General features: G+C 56.8%; 7 protein-coding genes across 7 annotated transcripts in view; 4 read left to right on the forward strand and 3 right to left on the reverse strand.

The window, feature by feature from the left end:
- Positions 1-1,088, forward strand: part of VDBG_04465 (cytochrome P450 2D20) — a gene marked incomplete at both ends in the record, with an annotated part of 1,755 nt that extends 667 nt beyond the window's left edge. The window contains one exon of the mRNA XM_003004813.1: positions 67-1,088. Coding sequence (XP_003004859.1) covers positions 67-1,088 — 1,022 coding nt within the window. The remainder of the gene's footprint in view (positions 1-66) is intronic.
- A 793-nt stretch (positions 1,089-1,881) lies between these two features.
- VDBG_04466 (HNRNP arginine N-methyltransferase) lies at positions 1,882-3,280 on the reverse strand (the record flags this gene model as incomplete). Its single annotated transcript, XM_003004814.1, has 6 exons — positions 1,882-2,360; positions 2,431-2,762; positions 2,873-2,982; positions 3,046-3,065; positions 3,131-3,144; positions 3,201-3,280. 6 exons carry the CDS (start codon positions 3,278-3,280, stop codon positions 1,882-1,884), a joined length of 1,035 nt encoding a protein of 344 aa, XP_003004860.1.
- A 2,412-nt stretch (positions 3,281-5,692) lies between these two features.
- On the forward strand, positions 5,693-7,860 carry VDBG_04467 (cAMP-regulated D2 protein; the record flags this gene model as incomplete). Its single annotated transcript, XM_003004815.1, has 2 exons — positions 5,693-5,816; positions 5,879-7,860. The coding sequence occupies 2 exons, from the start codon at positions 5,693-5,695 to the stop codon at positions 7,858-7,860; spliced, it is 2,106 nt and encodes a 701-aa protein (XP_003004861.1).
- Positions 7,861-8,311: 451 nt separating this feature from the next.
- VDBG_04468 (metacaspase-1) lies at positions 8,312-10,042 on the reverse strand (the record flags this gene model as incomplete). Its single annotated transcript, XM_003004816.1, has 4 exons — positions 8,312-8,337; positions 8,394-8,563; positions 8,630-9,068; positions 9,562-10,042. The coding sequence occupies 4 exons, from the start codon at positions 10,040-10,042 to the stop codon at positions 8,312-8,314; spliced, it is 1,116 nt and encodes a 371-aa protein (XP_003004862.1).
- A 1,591-nt stretch (positions 10,043-11,633) lies between these two features.
- On the forward strand, positions 11,634-12,863 carry VDBG_04469 (calmodulin; the record flags this gene model as incomplete). Its single annotated transcript, XM_003004817.1, has 6 exons — positions 11,634-11,636; positions 11,762-11,830; positions 11,897-11,912; positions 12,037-12,162; positions 12,221-12,436; positions 12,494-12,863. 6 exons carry the CDS (start codon positions 11,634-11,636, stop codon positions 12,529-12,531), a joined length of 468 nt encoding a protein of 155 aa, XP_003004863.1.
- On the reverse strand, positions 12,674-13,704 carry VDBG_04470 (hypothetical protein; the record flags this gene model as incomplete). The annotated part of the gene is made up of 4 exons (XM_003004818.1): positions 12,674-13,118; positions 13,170-13,252; positions 13,307-13,388; positions 13,572-13,704. 4 exons carry the CDS (start codon positions 13,586-13,588, stop codon positions 13,034-13,036), a joined length of 267 nt encoding a protein of 88 aa, XP_003004864.1.
- A 1,341-nt stretch (positions 13,705-15,045) lies between these two features.
- Positions 15,046-17,112, forward strand: VDBG_04471 (predicted protein; the record flags this gene model as incomplete). Its single annotated transcript, XM_003004819.1, has 4 exons — positions 15,046-15,653; positions 16,036-16,313; positions 16,391-16,700; positions 16,754-17,112. 4 exons carry the CDS (start codon positions 15,536-15,538, stop codon positions 17,110-17,112), a joined length of 1,065 nt encoding a protein of 354 aa, XP_003004865.1.
- Positions 17,113-19,763: the final 2,651 nt, after the last annotated feature.

A 19,763-nucleotide genomic window follows, 5' to 3' on the forward strand; every position in this document is an offset into this window, starting at 1 on the left:
CCGTGAGGGAAGTGGCCGCCCTCTCCGAGCACGTCTCCCAGACTGCCGCCGCTCCGGATTCTACAGGCTCCACTGTCGTCGAGATCAGCGGCTGGGCCTCCCGCGTCACACTCGACATTATTGGCGTCGCCGGCCTGGGTCGCGACTTTGGTGCCGTGCGAGACCCTAACAATCCTCTCACTAAGACGTATGAGTACGTGTTCAAACCCAACAAACAGGCCCAGATCCTCGCCGTCCTGGGCCTCCTCCTGCCGGGACCGATCGTGAATGCTCTGCCTCTCAAACGCAACGGCGATATTGCTGAGGCCTCGGCCGTCATTCGCGCCACCTGCCGTCAACTCATCGAAGAGAAGAAAGCCAACAAGACTCGCAGCACCGACATACTGTCTGTGGCTCTCGAGAGCGGCGCCTTCACTGACGACAACCTTGTCGACCAGATGATGACCTTCCTCGCCGCCGGCCACGAGACGACCGCGTCGGCCATGACCTGGGCCATCTACCTGCTGTGCCTGCACCCTGACGTCCAGTCTCGCCTCCGCGACGAGGTCCGCCGCAATCTACCCTCCCCCAACGACACTGGAACTTCCGTCTCGGCCCCCGATATTGACCACCTCCCCTATCTTTCCGCCGTTTGTGCCGAGGTCCTACGCTACTACGCACCCGTTCCCATGACCCTGCGTGAGGCCGTCCGCGATACCACTGTCGACGGCGTGCACGTCCCGCGGGGCACACGCATCATGCTCTGCCCGTGGTCCGTCAACAAAGACGCCTCACTCTGGGGCCCCGACGCTTCCTCTTTCCGACCCGAGAGGTGGCTGGGCGCCGGCTCCGGTAGCGGTGGCGCCAGCAGTAACTTTGCTTACATGACGTTCCTGCACGGGCCGCGGAGCTGCATCGGGCAGGGCTTTGCTAAGGCGAGTCGCCTGCATACTAGCTGGCTGGATCGGCGTTTGAGTTTGGACTCGCAAACCGGGACGAGTACGACGAGAAGAAATTGGAGATCAAGGGTGGTGTCACGGCGCGCCGGCGAAAGGTTTGCGGGTGCACACGCGTGTCGTTTCGGGATGGTGAGCCATTTGGAGATATAAAGCTCTTCGGATATAGATCAAACATTTGCGAAGGAACGACTTGTACATAGTGTGGCCACGCACAATACATACACACTCTCCAACAAGTCAGATGCCCCCTTTGACATGACTCAATGGCACGAAACGAACCGGCCTTTTATTTAACGGCATTTATTGTAGAAATCTATCGTCGGCATGCTCTGCACATGTGACTATCATTAATCGTGACCGTGGCACGTTTGGCCTCCCATAGCCGTGCTGTCCGTCGTCCTCTTCCCAGGGACTACACCCTGAGAATTTTCTTTTCTCTATAACCTATCACATTCTCACACTCATCCGCTGCGCTTCCCATCCGCTCCCTGTCTTCCCGCTCGATGTCCTTTCCGTTGGGGAGAATGCAATGCCTCCATAGCCGGCGCAGGTTACGCAGCCTGGCACAACACCCGAGCAAAATCAGCAGAGAATGTCTTGTTCTCCCATCTTTTCCCTTCCGCGCCAGTTTCGTCCGGAGGGGGTGAGGGGGGAGGAGGCAAGTAAGCCTCCGTCCGCGTGGCACTCGTTCGGGAAGAAAATGAAAAAAAAACAAGAATTTGAACCTGACTCGATCTGGGAGGGAGCACAACCTCCTGCACGCGGCGTGCAATGCTGCTCTGTCGTTCTCTTCCCGGTCCCCCTCGGTACAGTGCGCAACGCTTTTTGAAAGGCAAACGCAGACGAGGAAAAAGAGTTACAGACGATGAAACCTGAAGGGGACAGGGAGCAGAAAGCGAGAGAGCAGCGCCGGTCGTTCGGCTGAACCGGGGGCGGCAGCGCTCTAGCACATCTTGTAGGCGGCGGCGCCCTGGGCGGTGCGGGTGGCGTCCGAGGTCTGGAGCTTGTAGTCGATGGTGATGTCGAGGTCGCGGCGGTTCTTCTCGTTGGGCTTGACGTCAATGGTCATGTCAATCTCCTCGCCGTGCTGGACGGTGAGCATTTCCTTGAGGTAGAAGACAGTCTGCTTCCAGTGGGTGTACTTTGTGTGGGGTCCCGTGGAGAAGCGGATGGGCTTGTGGGCGGCGGTGAAGTCAATGTCGAACCAGGCGACGACGGCGTGCACAAAGTCGTCGCGGCGCACGGGCAGCTTGAAGGTCGTGTTGAAGGCGAGGTCGGAGACCTGGCACTTGTAGAGATCCAGTGTCAGGATGGGCACGGGTTCCGTCACGACGGCCTTGACCTCGACCGTGTCGACCAGGGGCTCGGACAGCGCCGTGGCCTTGAGGGGGGAGTAGTTGAAGCCGTACACGTTGTCCCAGACTGCGGAGAGAATTCCAGAATTAGCGGTGCTCGCACAGGACGAACTTGTAAGCGGAGCGCTACTACTCACAGCCAATCTTCTCGTCCTTGTACTCGCCGTCCTCGATGCCGGCGGCGAAAATGGTGGCCTTGTCGGGGAAGATGAGGCCGTCCTTGTTCAGGTAGGTGTCACGAGCGTAGAGGACCGTGTCGAGCATGCTCTCGTACAGCAGGAAGTAACCCATCCACTCGGAGATGATTATGTCGACCTTGGGGAAGGGGAGCTGGACCTCCTCCATCTTGCCCTGGATGAGGGTAATCTTGTCAGAGAGGCCGTTGACCTCAACGATCTCGCGGGCCTTGTGGATGATGGTCGACATGTCAACACCAATGACGTGCTTGGCGCCGGCCTTGGCGGCGAACCTGGTGGTGAGATTTCTCGTCAGAGCTTTGTCGCAAAAATGTTGCGTGGTGATGGTTTTGATGGGGTGTGATCAGGGAGCGCGGGGTCGATCGAGTAGGCACAAACTTACATGGACAGAATGGCAGTGCCGCAGCCAACATCAAGGACGACCTTGTCCTTGAAAAGGTGCTTGTTCTGAACAATAGCGTTCATGTAAGAGCGGGTGCGAACCTCGTCTTTCTGTACGGAGGGTCATCGTCAGTGACATGGCGAAAAGGAGGGGTAAGTCGCATGGGTGCATACCAGCATCTCCTCGTGAATGCCTTTTAGGACGTAGCCATATTAGTCCATCTGCAACAGTGTGGTCGTGAAGCCTCGATTGACATACCATGGTGGTCGTAACTGGGAAAGGTGTCAGCAGAGTTTCTCTGGCGGCGATGCGGTCGAGAAAAACATACCTCTTGAAGTAGTGCTGCTCAGAGTGCTCCATGCTCTTGAGCTTGGTCTCGGGATCGACCTCCATTCTCTCGGCAGCCATGATGATATGTGTGTTGTGTGCGTGTGCGACAAGAGGGGGACAAAATTTGAACGGACTCGAGAAGGGCGGGCGGGTTGAAAGAAGGGAGGAACAGAGAGTCGCAACGGAAGCGATTTGCAGGTGCAGATAGAGAAGGAAAAGCAGGATCGCGCGAGTCGGTCAAAAGCCCAGGCTGTTTTCCGCTTCTGTCTCGTTTCGTTAGGCAGAAAAAAAATACTGCCAAAGGCCGCGCCCACACCGCCTGGACCCTTTTCCAGCTTGCCACCCCGCTTTCGTACGAGGGGAGGAGGGGAGGAGTACCAGGTACGTACCTTGCTGTCGTTCGTTAGGAACCCCACCCTGATCGCCTTATCGATAAAGCTGTGTGTCCATCTGGACTCACATGTCCTTCTGTGCTGAGGCATGGCAGCGTCGACGATGCTGGTTCAATCAGTACCTGATCACTTTGTGACACCATATTGGAATAGCCGTGCTTATCACCGCTCTCATGAATACTCCCGCCGTTCATCTCGGACATCTTGCCCTTCAGGAATGGTATCCGCCTCGCGCTCACTGTCACTTGACCACACGATCGCGGTGGCCGCTGGTTCACAAAAGTGTCCACATGCCCTGGCAAGGACGGAGCCCAAGCCACGGCTCGCCACCACCTGGGACAGGATCTCCTTGGGGTCCTTCAGATTTATGCAATGTCATTCGAGGAAGTCGTGCTCTGGATGCACTTGCAGGCTCCTTGGAATTGGATGAGACGATCCAGTCCGACGGCTGCCAACACAGTGAGCGGCTTTCTTCACTGCTGCAAGGTTGAATGGCAGGATCTAAGTCGGGCAACGGGACATGGAACACGAGTTCAGTTCTCTACATGCCTGGCTACGCCATGGACTGGACTGAAGCTCGACAGGTCGGCCCTGAGGGTTCCATCGGCCGTACGAACCTGTTCATGTTCGTGCTCCATCGAACGCTTCAGTTATGTGGCCACCGCCTGTACTTGGAGATGGTGGCCTGCCTTGTCAAAGGCTGTTGGCAGAATACCGAGCATCCGGCCCGTCTTGCCAGATCTCCAAGCTCTAGCAAGGCAACGCCAACACCTCGAGCGGAGTCACAATACAAGCAGCATTCCACGCGCTCGAGTTGTGAGGGTTCGGTGTCTCTTCCTGGTCGTTGGAGACTGGAATATCGAGATATAGAGTAGGGTCCTCAGCTCAGGAGGCGTCCCAAAGGACAGGTGAGCAATGAGAAACATCCTCAGCACATCGCACTTTTGTGAGACCGTGTGGTTCTTGGACTACATTAAAAACACCCAGGTCTTGGAAGCTCGTGACATCCTTCGGGTGCCTTCGAAGTGCTTCTTGCTTTTACTGCGACATCAAGAAATATGCGACAGCATCTTCAACTTCTTGAATGAGATCGTACGTTGAGAATACGACGCCGCTCACGAGCTGTCAGATCCGCAGACGCTGTAGATACTGAGATTCCGCATCTCGGGGACACAACTATTCAAGCCAAAGAGTTTAAGAGGGAGCAGCGCGAAGGCGAACTTGCAACATGCCAGCACCTTGCAAGTTGCCCAGATGAACGGAGGCACTACCTAACCGAATTGATGATCAATCCTGAGCGGCGTTATCAGAAGCCTCTGCAGGTCACCTTCCGCCTGTCGAATGATCCATAAGATGCCATCTTACGGCTTCGTTACCGTCTGTGCCCCTTCTTGAAGACATTTGACTGGTTGCCGTCGGACCTCTTCACACTCGCAGGCTTGATGCGGGCGAACGGCATCGATGACCGATGAATCAGTCGCGAATGACGAAAAGAAGTAAGCACGTTCATGGATTGAGTTAGAAGACAAAGCGAGGGGCATCCCGAATGCGAGAAACGCCGAATGCGAAAGCTGCCTTGGCAACTCGTCTTCCGCTAAATCGCTTTCATGGCACCTGACTGACTGAGCACAATAGGCTGAATGGCAAACGGCCCAGACTCCGGTGCCGACTGAAAGGGCAGGCCACGAGCCTGACGAAATCCAGCCAGTAGTGCTATGCTACGAAGACAGGCCTTCGTGCTCAGGAACAGGCCCACTGGAACTTTTGTTCGAGCTGGGGGAAGCCCTGCACTCCAGTTCCTACGCTTCACCCGACCGAGCCAGAAGTGCGGGATTCGGCAACCGCTGTGCCTCCGCCATGTGGCGCTGTGCCTCACGATGCTCGCCAGCGCTACGGTAACGGGATCCAAAGGCCTCAAGCTAAGTTCGGCGCTCGTAGGCTGATTGTCAGCTGCCTGGGTCCGAAAATTGACATGCGCGCCGTATATATGTAGCTTGCCGCATGCCACATGCCCGAGCTCTGTCTGGAGAAGCAGCAGCATGTTTTCCTGCATCGCATTCCTTTTGCCTTATTGACTCTTGGGAAGCTCGACACGAAGATGGTCAAGCTCAACGCATTTGTGTTCGGTCTCGCCTTGAGACATGCTGTGGCCGCGGAGCCGCCGTCGAAGGCAGGATCCGCGCGAGGTAGACTCACCATTCTCGCACACAACGACCTGGAGAGTAAGTCTATGCAACGCGGTCCTAGAGATTGAAATCGACGATGCAGGCCTGACATGTCACAGATGAGCCCTCGCCAGGGTCGGGTGCCGTCCTGATCGACCGTGTTCAGGACCAAGCATCTGCTTTGAAGGCATGCGGTCAACTCAGCGAGGCTCTCTGGTCTGGCGAGGGCGAAGAGTTGTCCTTCGCCAGCCTCAAGACATCCCTGGCATATGAAGTCTATCAGAAGAACTACCCTTCGAACGCCAAGTTCTGGATCGCAAGCGGAGACGGCTGCAAATGTCGTGCAATTGACACCGACGGCTCACTGCACCGTCAAAAGTGCTCTGATCGTCTGCCTGTGCTTTGTAGCCAGAGCGCGCCGGTATCGAGCGCCACGGCTGACGATACATCATCGAGCTTCCAAGTCACCCAAAAGGTCGGGGAAGCGCAGTTTACCGGATATCGAGACTTCTACACATGGAAGTTTCGCGGTGTGAGATACGCGCCGATGCCGCAGAGGTTCGATTACTCGACCACGCTTCGCCCGAAGGGTTCCGTCTCGGCCCTGACAGCAGGAGCCGACTGCCTCCAGCATAATGCCCCCGGGTCGAGCGACGACTGCCTTTTCCTGAATATCTGGACTCCATCTCTGCCTGCGTCGACTGGCGGGAGAACCCAGGCCAAGCCGGCGTTGAAGCCCGTGTTGGTCTACATCCATGGAGGAGGTTACGTCGAAGGCTCGGGCAAGAATGGAAATCTCGATCTCACCAACATTGCATCGCGAGGCGATATCGTTGCCGTGTCGATCAACTACAGACTCGGCAACACTGGCATGATTGCGTTCAACGACGGCATTCACAAGGGAAACGTTGCCCTGGGCGACCAGATCAGTGCTCTGAAATGGGTCGCTGAGAACATCGCCGCCTTCGGTGGCGATCCCGATCGGGTGACCATCTCGGGCGAGTCGGCGGGCGCCATGTCCGTCCGCAACCTTCTCACGTCCCCCGAAGCCCGCGGCCTATATGCCGGCGCTCTCTTGCAGTCAGATGGCCAAGGTGGCATTTTCCAGGTTACTGCAAAGTTTGCCACCGTGGACGAATCATACAAAACCTTCACACAGCCTATCTTGGAAGCCGTCAGCTGCAACGGCACAAAGGACGAGGTGGCCTGCCTCCGCAACGTGCCGGCCCAGCAGCTGGCGAACCTTCCTGTGACGGCGAACGCCCCCGTCATTGACGGCAAGATCCTCCGCGCGCCGTTCCTCGCCCTCGACGGATCCGGCCCCCGCTACGCGAGGGATGTTCCCGTCCTAACCGGTGTCACGCGCGACGAGGCTGCCATCTTCATTCCGCTGCTACAAATTGACTGGTCGACGCTCGACTTCCCAACCTGGACGGGCCTTCTGTACGCCGCCCGCAGCGTCCTTGGCATCGATCCAGACGCCATCCTCGCCAACCTGCCGCTGTGGGGCGTGGACCCCTCCTCGACGGGCGAGCAACTGTTCAACGCCACGACCGAGATCCTGACACTCAACTGGTTCACGTGCCTCGACCGCGCCACGGCCTACGCGGGCACCAAGAACGGCGCCTTCGCCAAGACGTACGCCTTTAACTTTTACCGCACCTACAGCCCGACGACGTACACAACAAACGAGTGCAGCGCCGCCGTCACACCGGGGCACCCGCTCGGCGACCCGAGCCAGGAGTACTTCCGCTGCCACGGCGGCTCGCAGCTGACCATGTTTGGCAACTACAGGCGCGTGGGCCTCGGCGACCGCGATGGCCGCGACCAGGACTTCAGCCGCCTTGTGCTGGACTACTGGGCGTCCTTCGTCAGGAGCGGGGACCCGAACCCGGCCGAGTCGTTCCTTGCTGCTAGGGGGTATGACTCGACGCTGGCCGGGGTGAAGAAGAGCGGCGAGTGGAGCGAGGTCGATCCGGACGCGCCCGAGTGGATGATCCTCGAGGCAGACAGCCACATGGCTCCCTTTGGAGAGGCCGACAAGTGCACTGTGCTGGGGCAGCCTTTGAACTATTGGGAGAACACGACGCGTCGGGCCTAGACGACGCTGCAATTCGTGGGATTGTTCTATCATAAGACGAAATTCTTAATCATAATGTCTGCAATTCTCCTCACAAGACATGCTCACAAGAGCGCTTCCTCCCGATACCCGTGATGTCTAGACTCTGCACCTGGGCCAGATCATGCAGTCTCGCACGTGAACTTGAGAGCCCCATATATATAGGTTTCACATGAACTTGTCGTTTTGATGTACCGCTCTGTTGGTTTCAATCCAACGGCCCAGGGTACGTGACATAAGATTTGGGTGTCACATTTACCCCTCCGTTCAAGTTGCATACATGATTACGCACAAGCAACGGCAATGAACTTGTCTTGGAATTCTTCACGAATCTTTTCTACCCACCCATCGTCATCCACCCACATACGGCCAGCCCCAGAGCAATTGATCACCGACTGTCGCCCACCCCCCTGGCAGGCTACATAAAGGGCGCTTACATAACGAACAAAAGGTTCGTGTCTGGCGCATAGGGTTAGTATGAAGGAAACGGCAAATGACACTTCGAAATAACGTACCCATAGGGTGACTGCTCGAAAGCTGCGGCAGCTGACTGTACGAGCCCTCTAGGATCTCTCTGATGCTGTTGAGCAGCTCAACGTAGCTTTGCTGCGGGTTGGCTTTGAGGGCGGAAATGAAGGCGTGTGACATGGCGCCAGTGGCCTTGTTGGCGATCGTGGCGTCGGCGCTGTGCTGGTTGTCAGTACAAAGCCGGCCCTGAGAAGAGTCTCCTTGGAAAAGGAAGTACACTCACGAAGTCTGATCATCCTTGCTGCCGGACCACATGATGACATCGGCAGGCGATGTGCGAGTCTGCTTTGTTTGCTCGTACGCATCGTCACCATTCATGGCCTTCTTACCAAAGTCCATCAACGAGCTGAACACTCCACTCATGTTGCCGCTAGCATACGCCGTCACAGCGCTCAGCAGGCCCTGTCCTGCTTCCTTGGCCAGATTAGGCTCCTTCAGGACTCCCTTGGTAGAGTACACATAGGGCAGGTCGAGAGCAGTACCGGAGTGGCATGAGTCGAAGATGGCGGTCAGACGCACACCGGGCAAGAGCGGCTTCACCATGATCCGATGCATCTCGTCGTCAACAATGTGGCCGGCCTCCTTATGGTCGACAGGGTAGATAACCTCGTCAACGCCATCATCCTCATCACCGTCCAAATCTTCGGTGTAGCCGCCATGACCTATGCCGCGTTAGCCAGTGTCGGCGGGTTTGTAATCTCCGTGGCGAAGCCCTACCTGAGTAGTGGAAGAACAGGGAATCGTTGGGCTGCGCGCCCTGGACGAGCCAGTGCATAGCCCGCAGTATGTTGTCCTTGGTAGGCTGGCCAACAGGATTAGTCTGGTCATCTGTGAGGATCACCATATCCTCCTTCTTGTAACCGTAGCGCTCAGTGAGGAATGCCGAGATGTTCTTCACATCATTGATGCAGCCTCGCAGCTCACCGTCCTGGTTGAAGTAGTTGATGCCGATGAGCAGAGCCTTCCTTTTACCCGTGCAGGTAGAGTACTGGAAGCCATAGCCCTCTGGTGCACCGTGGCCGAACTGCTGGATACCAGACGGCGGAGGTGGCGGGGCTGACCGGTTGCCATGTAGGTATGAGTTGGAGTTGACGGTAGGCATGTCTGGACAAAGTCAGTAGGGACATGATGGGTTGCTGGGAGAACTCGACCTACGAGGCCTGTTGCTGTCGGGCCTGTTCACAGGATAGCCGTAGACATCGAGACCCGAGGGAGGAGGGTAGTTGGGCGGGCTGTACTGGCGAGTGTAGGCGCGGTCTGGGTAGGCGTCAGGGGGCGCCTGGCCATATCCGTAGTTTCGCCCGCCGGGAGGACCAGAGGGAGGACGGTAGTCCCCGCTCGAGGGTGGCGGCCCGGGAGGAGCAGCATAGTTCGCTTCAGGAGGAGGTGGGCCGGGGGGCGGACGGTGGTAATCGCGTCCGCCATAACTCTGAGGTGGTGGGGGTCCTGGCGGAGCACCATAGTCGTCCCGGCCATAGCTGGGACGGGAAGGCGGTGGCCCCGGAGGAGCGTCGTACTCATCTTGGTGGTAGCGGCGGGGAGGCGGCGGGCCGGGAGGTGCATCATAGCCTCCGCCGCCACCGTAACCGCCGTGGTTGGCGCCGTAGCCTCCCTGGCCAGGATACCCGTAGGACATGATGTAGGTGTGTGAACGAGTGCTGTTGGTGGGACGCCGTAATGTGAGTTCCGAAGGACTTCACTGCTGTCTCGCGAGATGAGCACTGTAGGTAAAGGGGCCTGCTTTGATGGACGCCGATCGTTGGAATAGGCGTGTCCAGGACCAATCTGGCCAGGTGCTGGATGGGTGGTCGGAACTCACGTGTTGTGATACCAGAGGTGATGTGTCCAGTGTGAGGTGGAGCGGCGGAGACGAGGCGTTCGACACGAGAAGGAGGGGAGCTAGGTGGCTGAGAGCTTGCCAGCTGGGATGCACAAGTGTCTGCCAAGTCCTAGTCAAACAAGCTTCCTAGACACAAGCAAAGGCGGCGTGAGTGAGGGGCAAAGCAGCAGGAAAGGGGGATGTCAAGGTTTGTTCGAGGAGATTGTCCTGGTGATGATAGGAGGGGTCGTAGACGGGAGAGTCGGAGGCCTGGGAGGGGTGGAATGGTGATGAGGCAGGGGGGCTCTGGTCGTCTGACAAGCAACAGCGCAACAGAGCTGTCGTACCCCTCCGTCGAGGATGCGGGGCCCTGGACCTGGAACTGGAACTGGCGCGCGCTGAGCTGGCGTGGGAAAGAGCTGTGACCGGCGTGGGCAAGGGCAACGGAACGTCGGGCAGGGATTCGGGGGCAAGGACCCTTGGAGGGGTTGTCCGCCTGGCTGGCCGTAGGTACCTTCGCAAGCTTAGGTAGGTAGCTACCAACAAGGCAAAGTACCTTAGAATGGGCGTGGGATGATGGAAGGAGCCGGCGACTGTGCTGGCAAGGCGCACTTCGGGTCATTTACACCTGACAAGCCAAACCTAGACGAGGCGTTCCCCCTCCCCCTGGGTTCAAATCTCAGCCCGAACGGAGGTTGGCCGAGGGGGGGTGCTTTCAAGCAAAGTTACTTGCCCCATCTGGTGAGATCAGAGGCAGCCTACCACTCTCATCAGATTGCGATTCTGTGGCGGGTCGGGAATTATCAAGAGGAGGTCCGTCTCGAAACTGTCTGGACCTTTGTGGTGGTGAGGCCGCGTATGCCTGCATGCAAGCGCGATCCCACAATTGTCCAGAATGCCTCCATTTACCAGCCTTTCCTCGGCACGAACACATAGCTTTGAGGATACATGCACCACCACTCCGGTCTGAGAATCGCCGCCGCATCCGACTTATCTGCCCCCATGCCGCCATCCTTCGGCCAACGGGTTGCACATAGGGCTGGGCTGAGTGGTGAAGGAAGAGTTGGGATTGAGCACCGCCGCCAGCCTGCCTATCACAAGCCTGCAACGACGGGCAAAGCTCGCGCATCGCATTGGAGTGAGGGGCCACGAGGGAAGGGAGGGGCGGGAGGGGCGAGCGGGATGGGACCTCCCCCCAGCATCTCGACGCTAAGCCAACGGAGAAATCGCGCGCTCAGCTGTCCTCCAACAACAACCAAACCAGGCACACCCACACCATACCATACCCAATGATCCTGCACGATTATCCCTCCCAGGTCGGATCCCGCCAACTCCAGACAATACCTGCACTCTTGGAAGCCGTCTCCCATCCTTGTCCAAGCGCCGCTCGGTGTCATCACAGGGAATCATGGTTCGTTGTCTGGCGCCGACTGCCGCCTCGGGGGGGCGCGCGTGCGCCCCTTGCCCCCTCCTTGCCCGCGCCCAGCTGTCCCAAGCGCCGAAGCTCACCACGTTGCTAACCCCGCTTGTTCATAGCCTTCCACCGCCGTCACTAACCTCACCCAAGAGCAATACACCGACCTCAAAGAGGTCTTCAAGATCTTCGTATGTAGTAGTGCAGATTTCTTGAGTTAGCTTTCCCTCCAAGCTGACATGAGCCCACCCACCTAGGATCGCGATGGCACAGGTATGTCGTCCCACACTAGTCACCATGTCCCAGCCTCGCAACGTCGCAACGGTCCCTGCTTTAGCTGGCGCCAGTCACATGCACAGCAGTGTTCATGTACACTAACAAAACATGACGCTTTCAGGCGACATCAGTCCGAGCGAGCTGCAAATTGCGATGAAGTCGCTCGGTCTTAAGCCAAGTCTTGAAGAGGTTAAGGAGATGATCAAGGAGATTGACACGGACGGTGATGGCCGTATCGATTTTGACGGTCAGCTGCCCCATCTTGGTCTCACCATGTCTCATCTAACATGTGCCTCCTGCGCCAGAATTCCTCGAGATCATGGCTGCTCCAGCTCGCCCCGTCGGTAGTACGGAAAACGAACTCGTCGCAGCTTTTGAAGTCTTCGACAAGGATGGAAGCGGTTCTGTCTCCTCCAGTGAGCTGCGCTCCGTGCTCATCTCGCTGGGCCAGAAGCATACCGATGACGAGATTGACGAAATGGTCAAGCATGCCGACCTTGATGGCAACGGCTCCATCGACTGTAAGTTTCGCCATGGCCTTTGCCTTCGAAAGATGGCTGCTGACCCTCCATTCGCAGATCATGAATTTGTTCAGCTCATGGCGCCTAAGAAATGAGGAAACGCTGGAACGGGCTGGAGAAAGCAATTCGTCGTCGGCAACAAATCTCCTTGCCGCACTGACTTCGACATGTGTCAGCCGGAGCCATGGTCATCCCTTTCATCTTTTGTTCTCACAACAAAACCTTGACTGCACGTGATTATGGTTGATTCGTCCTATATTCTCCGTCTCCCACCGTAGTAGTGGTGGAATTATACGCAAGGAAACTATATTTGACAGAGAGTCGTCGAGTGTCGGTAGTTGTAAGTGATCCGACTAAATGTTGATGCGAAAAAACGCCTCAGTTGCCATGTTTGAAAAGTGTTCAGCAGGATATCAGAATCGGAGCAGCAATCGACCAAGTATTGCTTTGCTCCTTCTTGGCCCCAGCGCATTGTGCAGCTCTCCGTCCGTTGTGTCCCGCAACACAAAAAGTTGAAATAAAAAGGGAATTAGTCAGTCTCAGCTGTCCTCACACAGATCGGCCGTCAAAAGTTCGCTGTAGTTTCAATCCTGGGGTTTAACAGCAGTCGCAGCAATCAAGACAGTCTAGACAGCAAGAGCACGTTTCGCCGCAGAGCCAGCAGCAGCAGAGCGTGGCAATACTGAGGCAAGTCAGTGTTTGATCCGGATTGAAACTTCGTTCGGAGGATTACCAGGTGTAGAGGCAGCCGTGGCTCTTCTCCTCCTGCTGGGGAGGAGGTGGCGGGGGAGCGTGGCCCTGAGGGGGGTAATACATCTGCAGGACAGACGAGTGTCATGACTGCGTGATCGTATGCATCAGAAAACTTACGGGCTGCCGGGAGAGGGTAGCCCTGCTGGTAGCCTCAGGGGGAGGGTAGCCGCCCTGAGGAGGGGGGGCTCCGTAGTAGCCTCTGTGATAAGATCGTCAGCGGTGAGTCTTCCTCTCCATCCGAGCAGAGGAGTATGGCATGACTGTTCGAGGGGGCGTTTGTTGGGAACGAGATCGAAGCGCATGCGCGAAAGAACGGGGATTGGTGGATCGCCAACTAAGGCAGGAGAAGAAGCTAGGGGTCAGGGAACAAGCACAAACATACTGCTGCTGGTACGACATGGCTGGCTGAAATGCTTGATGTTCTGGATGGGAAAGGTATCGGGCAGGGGAGCGTCTCGGTTCAGGATCGTATGCGGTAGAAGGCGTTTGAGAGAGATGTCAACGAGAGGAGAGATGAAAGTCCAAAGATGAGATGGATTGGAACGGACCATGAGGAAGAAAAGCAGAAAAATGCCAGAGAGCAAACCTAACCACCCTACCCGTATCGTATCAGAAGTCGATCAGTGCTCGGGGGGGCCGCCGTTGTGTCTCTCGGGTTTGAGTCGCGTTGCGCGGCATAACTGGGGAAGGGGGGTCAAAATCAATGTTGAAAAGGGTGTTCTTCACACCACTGGCGAGTCACAGGGCCGACATGGATGACTCGGTATGGCGCGTCAGTGGTTACTATTCGGCCTTGGGGGGTCTTTTTCTCAGGGTCCAGTGGTAGGACCGGTGGAAAGGGTTGCCGGCAGTCGTCTTGGCAGGCGTACGTGTACACTACCAAAAGCGTTAGATTGTCTGCCGCCAGTACACTCGGCAGCCTACGATGCAGGGGTATCGTAGCAAATGGAAAGCTCGCCTGAAGCGATGCCCAGAGCCTCAAGGCTCCACCAGCCGGGGGTTCCAAGTTCCAGGGCCCATTGCAGTGCTCCGTCGCGCCTTGCTGGGCGTTGCTGACAGGCTACCTAGGTTCCTTGGTTGTTTCGTCGTCTGGTGGTCGCTTCACGCTTTGCATTCGGCGGTCGCTTGATCAACGTGTTTGAGAGAAGCACGCGGGAAGACGGGAGGGAGCGATGGGACGGCGGGCGGTTGCTAGTGCCCGCCAGTAGTGTTCATGTGCCAGGTCAGGTTGAGCTGGCAAATGCTTGGGGAGTTTCAATTTCGGCATGTAACTCGGACATTCGGTTCAAAAGCAAGATGTCGTTAGTCAAAGTCTTGGCCCCGGGATGCGACTTGATGGCGGACCATACTCTCATTCCTGCGGTGGATGGAGGTCGCAGGGGGCTTCAGCGGGAGGCAGCCAGAGGCAGCCAGAGGCAGTCAATCGAGGACGACAAGCCACGTTGCTCATGAAGAAATTCGCTTTACCTGCCGGTACGATTCTGATGGCGAATGCGCCTCGAGAGCACACATGATGTGCATACAGTAAGGTACTGGCAGGAAGCAAGATAGGGAAGGATGTCTGAGTGGTACTGGGGTGGGATGAATTGGATGGGTGCCAGTGAATCACACCTGCAGCACAGGGCCAGGCTTGGCGCGGACAGCAACATCCAGCGGCTGCAGCAGCAGTAACAGCAGCAGCGTGGCATGAGTAAATGGCATGAGCAGCATGTCATGGAGGGCAGTCACGACTACCATCAATATGCAACTCTTACCCGAACACGGGGATCTTTTGCTGCGTGGGTTGAACCCCTCATTTTGAATCTCTGCCTCGCACACCAGTTTTCGCTGCCGCCCCTCGTCATCTGCCCAATGTAGCAAGAGGGGTCCTGCCTCTGCAAATTGCCCGCCCCTTCCTGCCCTCCTACCCTCCCACCTTGTGGCCTCTTGTGCGATCGAATCTCTCGGCTGCCTCCCAATTCTGCTCGCATTGTTTTCTCCTGCTGCTCGGCTACAAAAATCAGAATTCCCTCACCCTTTGTCTGGTCTGAAGCTCGGCATTCCCAAGCATCCAAAGCTGTTTCCCCAGGATTTCTTTCTCGGCTCCCATCGCAACCGAAGCACATCTGCTGTGAGCTCTACGTAAGGCCAGCAAACCCCGCGTTCGTTCGACTGTCTGGTGAGCCTTCAGTCGTCACCTCGGGACTTCCCGCATTCAACCAGGTTGCATTCAAGCATACGTACAAGCACCCAAGCCCTCCAAGACCACCAAGTCTCTCACCGACACACCCGGACCAAGACTTGACCCTCATCGACAACTTTCGCAACCTAGGCAAAGAGCCAAGATCTTAGACACCAGTACCAAAGATGTCTTTCTTCAAGAAGCTCACCAAGGAGTTTGAGGACCTCAAGACCTCTTTTTCCGATGACAAGAAGGACGAGAAGAAGCCCGAAGAGTCACCCGCTCCTCAGCACCAGTCCAGTGGTACGTGCCTGACCCCAAGACAAGCATCTCTCAACATTCCGCCTATGAGCTCCTTAGCCTTTCTGCTACTGCCTTGAGCTTGTTTATATTTCTTAAGATTTTACTGTTTCCTCGTCTTTCTGTCCTATCATTAGAAACATCCGCCTCGGTCCGTTGGGTCGATGTCCCTCGCGATGGGGCAAACTACTGCTTGGCAGAAGCCGCTCATCATCCCCACACGAGCACCGGGGACGTACACAGGACACTGAGCGTACTTTTGTCTCGTTTCGATTGTTAGACCGCCGTTTGCCTCTCTACCGCCGTATTGTCGTTCGAATAGACTTGCTGACGTCCGCTGGGGGTTCGCCGCATCGTGCGGTGGTCCTCCAATCCGCTTTCACAGATACTCGCAGCTACTACCCCTCTCAGGCTGCACAGCCCCAACATACCGATTCCGGCTACAGCAACGGCCACGGCAGCTACGCCCCGAACCCCGCTTCCGAGTCCCAGCCCTCCCCCGCTCCGGCTCCCGACGGCCCACCTCCCATGGCTGCGCCCTCCGTGCCTCCCGGCTGGGTTGCCCAGTGGAACGCCCAGTACCAGCGTTGGTTTTACGTTGACCACAACACGGGCCGCTCGCAATGGGAGCACCCTGCTCCGCCTCCGCCTTCAGCACCTCCGGTTGGCCCCCGCCCAGGCGAAGAGCATTCCGGCACTAGAGCGTTCGGTTCTCCCGCCCCTGGTGGTCACGGTGGTAGCTACTACGGGCAAGCAAGTCTACCCCCCGGCTCGGGCTACGATTCCCCGGCCCCCTGGAGGTTATGGAGATCCTTTCTCCCCTACGGCCAAACCGGCGGCTATGGAGCCCCCTTCGCCTATGTCAGCCTGGTTACGGCCAGCCTTGGTTACGGCCCAGGCCCGGACACGACCAGGCTCGGGCCTACGGGAGCGACCCCTACAATGGTCACGGCACCGAGCAAAAGAAGAGTAGCAGTGGCATGCTCCTAGGTGCAGCCGGTGGACTCGCTGTTGGCGCCGTCGGCGGTGCTCTGATTGCTAATGCCATGAGTGAGTCGAATTCCCTGCGTTAGATGGAGAGCCTGTTGCTAACTTGCGTGAAGATGACTCGGATGACGAGGCTCAACAGCAGCAGGCTGCTGCGGCCGCCGCGCCCCCTCCGGAGCAAGCCTACTACGCCCCGCCTCCCGAGCAGAACTACTACGCACCGCCCCCTCAGGCTGATGAGCCCGCCTTTGAGGACGGCCCTCCCCCTGTTCTTGGCGCCACGGATGCCGACGGAAACTCTGTCGATTCTAGTGATCGCGAGGAGGTTGCTGATGCCCGTGCCGAGTATGAAGAGGCTCTGGCCGCCGCCGCCGACTCGGACGCCAGTAGCAGCGATCATGAGGCTGCTGAGGAGGCACGTGAGGCTTATGAGGAGGCTTACGAGGAACATTACGGCGGTGATGAAGATGACTGAGCTCGTTGCTCCGACTTTGATATGTTGACTTGGAGACCTTGCTTTTTGACGACAGCGACACTGAATGATACATGAATGCTGGTTATTGGTCGTTTGAGATGAAGATACTGCTCATAACATTATCGAACTAAGACTGAAACGCAAATCCATTCTCTTAAGCGCAGTGATATTGGCTCAAGACTATCTGTGATCCCGACTAATGCGAGACAGAATGAATGTCCGTAATACAACCTAGAGTTATGACTACAATTCTTCCCAAATTGACCCTAGTTTGCCCGTGATCGGTGACTGGATTTAGCATTGGCAGTCATGATGAGAAGTGGTCACTCTGGATATGTCACTCTCTGTCAATGAGGTCTTTCGAGTATTCGACTCTTACGTGGTCCCTTGCCTGAAGTCGAAAGCCTCGAGCCACCTAATGCAATCCATGGCTTGACCTTCCCACGATTGACAGTGTCCACGCGTTCGCTTCAGAGGCTTTAGAGCCGAGAGGAGGCACCCGTCCCAACAGCTGTGCCTGCTAAACTAGCACCAGGACGAGAAGAAGTGAACTAGAAAGGTCTTCGAGGTGACAACCCCTAACAAAGGGGATCCTCAGTTCTGAAACTAGTAGCACCAGTCTCTCAAATGCATTCAGGTAGACAGACGATGGAAACTACTCGGCCGCTAAACGGGCTGAGATCACGGGCCCTGGGAGAATCAGATGCCAGGTCCGTCATCAAGGTCAAGGCAGAAAATTATTTCTGGAGGCCCACGGATGGGCCACAAATTCTCGAGCGAGTTGTTGGAATAGCAACGAGAATGGTGATAGGCACACTGGATCCCCACACCAAATGACAGTTTCTCGAGAGTATCGAGGCGCAACACACAGATGCAAAACCTACGATGCACTTTCTAGGCATTGATATTCTGGGACCTGAAGGGCTGTTACGATATGATTATTTTCAAGACGTTTCCGTTCATTCAAGGTTCGAGGTGGTTGTTTGGTCAGTATTACCGTTGGTGAAATCATGCAGACGGGGCACCTGGGGCCCAACCAAAACGCCGACGACTTAGAACTTAGACATGAAGCAATATACAGTACGGCATTGGAGAGCTCGTTTCCTACGACAAGTAATCGAATGATTGGAAAGTTCAGTGACAACGCCGTCCCCGATTGGTGAACGCGGAAAGGCTAGCCACCTCAGCGATTCGCTTGCTAGGTCACTGCCGCCAAGTTGATTGATACGTAACAGCAAGGCATGCCCAAGTGCCGCGTCTTGACAGGAACAAGCTTTGCACCAGTGCCTGTGCTTCAGCGCCCATTCCCATGATGGTGTCTTCCACTGCAATCCCAAAGTCAATGAGCGGAGTTCGCGCCAGAACGGGAGCCAGGCTCAGCCTGGAAAGCCGTACATGCCAGCTTGCCGGCATATGAGAAAGTGAGCCCTTTCCGAACCCTCTACCCGTCCCCCGCCGCAGGCACGGCCCGAGCGCGCCAAGGGGATGGGCCGCCCACTGGACGGTGAGCATTCCAGCGCTTCCCCCCTCCAGGGGACATCCATCCTTTCTTCCCCTACAGCACATGGGCAGCGCCGTTCGCGGCCACGTTCTCGCCGGTCCTTCTGGTGTGCAGAATTCTCCTGTTTGTCTCGGGTCTCAGGCACAGAAGGAATGCCAGGTGCGGCACAGTGGGAAGCAGCCGAATCCAGATGCTGGTCTGTTTGAATTGAGGGACGGCTCACTCCACGAGCCGCCTGCTTGTGCAGACAAGGGCCTTGTGCTGGAATTCTGTGCAGTGGCTGGGGTCGCTGGGGCGCCTGGGAGGGGCCTGTGCGCCGTTTGGGAGATATCCAACAAAGAGTTTCTTCCCTCGCCCTCCCCCCCCTCCTCCGTTTGCGGAAACGGAAGCGAAATCTGTGTGTCTCAGAACCCCAGCCACTTCGTTTTGTGCAAAGGCCTCGCACAACCGGCCACTGGGTTTTTCCCCCTCCTTGTGCCAGCCTGGACGCTGGGTTTCGGGGTCTGAGGGGGGACCCTGAAAATTCCCGCGACGAGGGACCCCGAGAGAGGGGGGGCATGAGGGTTGTTGACTGGGCGATTATCTAGTGCCTGTCGCAATTGCGTCGCATCGCGTCGATGCTGGCTCATAGAGGTCATCCAGGTGCGACAGACAACTGCTGAGGTTGTCGATCGCAAGGTGAAACCGCGTGTCGTGCTTTGCACATTAAGATGTAAAGAAAAGGAATTTAAGTCACAGGTCAGTGAGGCAAGGGCCAATGAGTGATATCAAGTTGATGATTCAATTCGCGTCGCATTGTTCGCGCAACGTTCTGGTTCTCTAGCAGCCTCCCAAAATCAAGCGCATCTGGCGCGATGTCAGACCCAATGCCGTACCAATCCAAGCCTCGAGGGGCCATATATCTCCATGTAAACGCCATATCCACAGCCATGCTTAAACACACAAAAATGGGCACATGCGCCCGAAGATTATACAATAGATAGAAGGAGCGACAAGTGCGCTCACCACGTTCCGTGGAGCTTGCCTCGTCGACTCGCGCGCGTAGGCTTGAGTCCGACATCGCCTTGGGCCATGAGGCTCCGCCACCTGCGCGACAGGCTGTTGCGGTCCTTGCCCACGGCGTGCGCGCGCAGTCTTGCCATTCTGTCTT

This window comes from Verticillium alfalfae, genomic scaffold, assembly GCF_000150825.1.
Source record: "Verticillium alfalfae VaMs.102 supercont1.5 genomic scaffold, whole genome shotgun sequence".
Classification (NCBI taxonomy): Eukaryota; Fungi; Ascomycota; class Sordariomycetes; order Glomerellales; family Plectosphaerellaceae; genus Verticillium; species Verticillium alfalfae.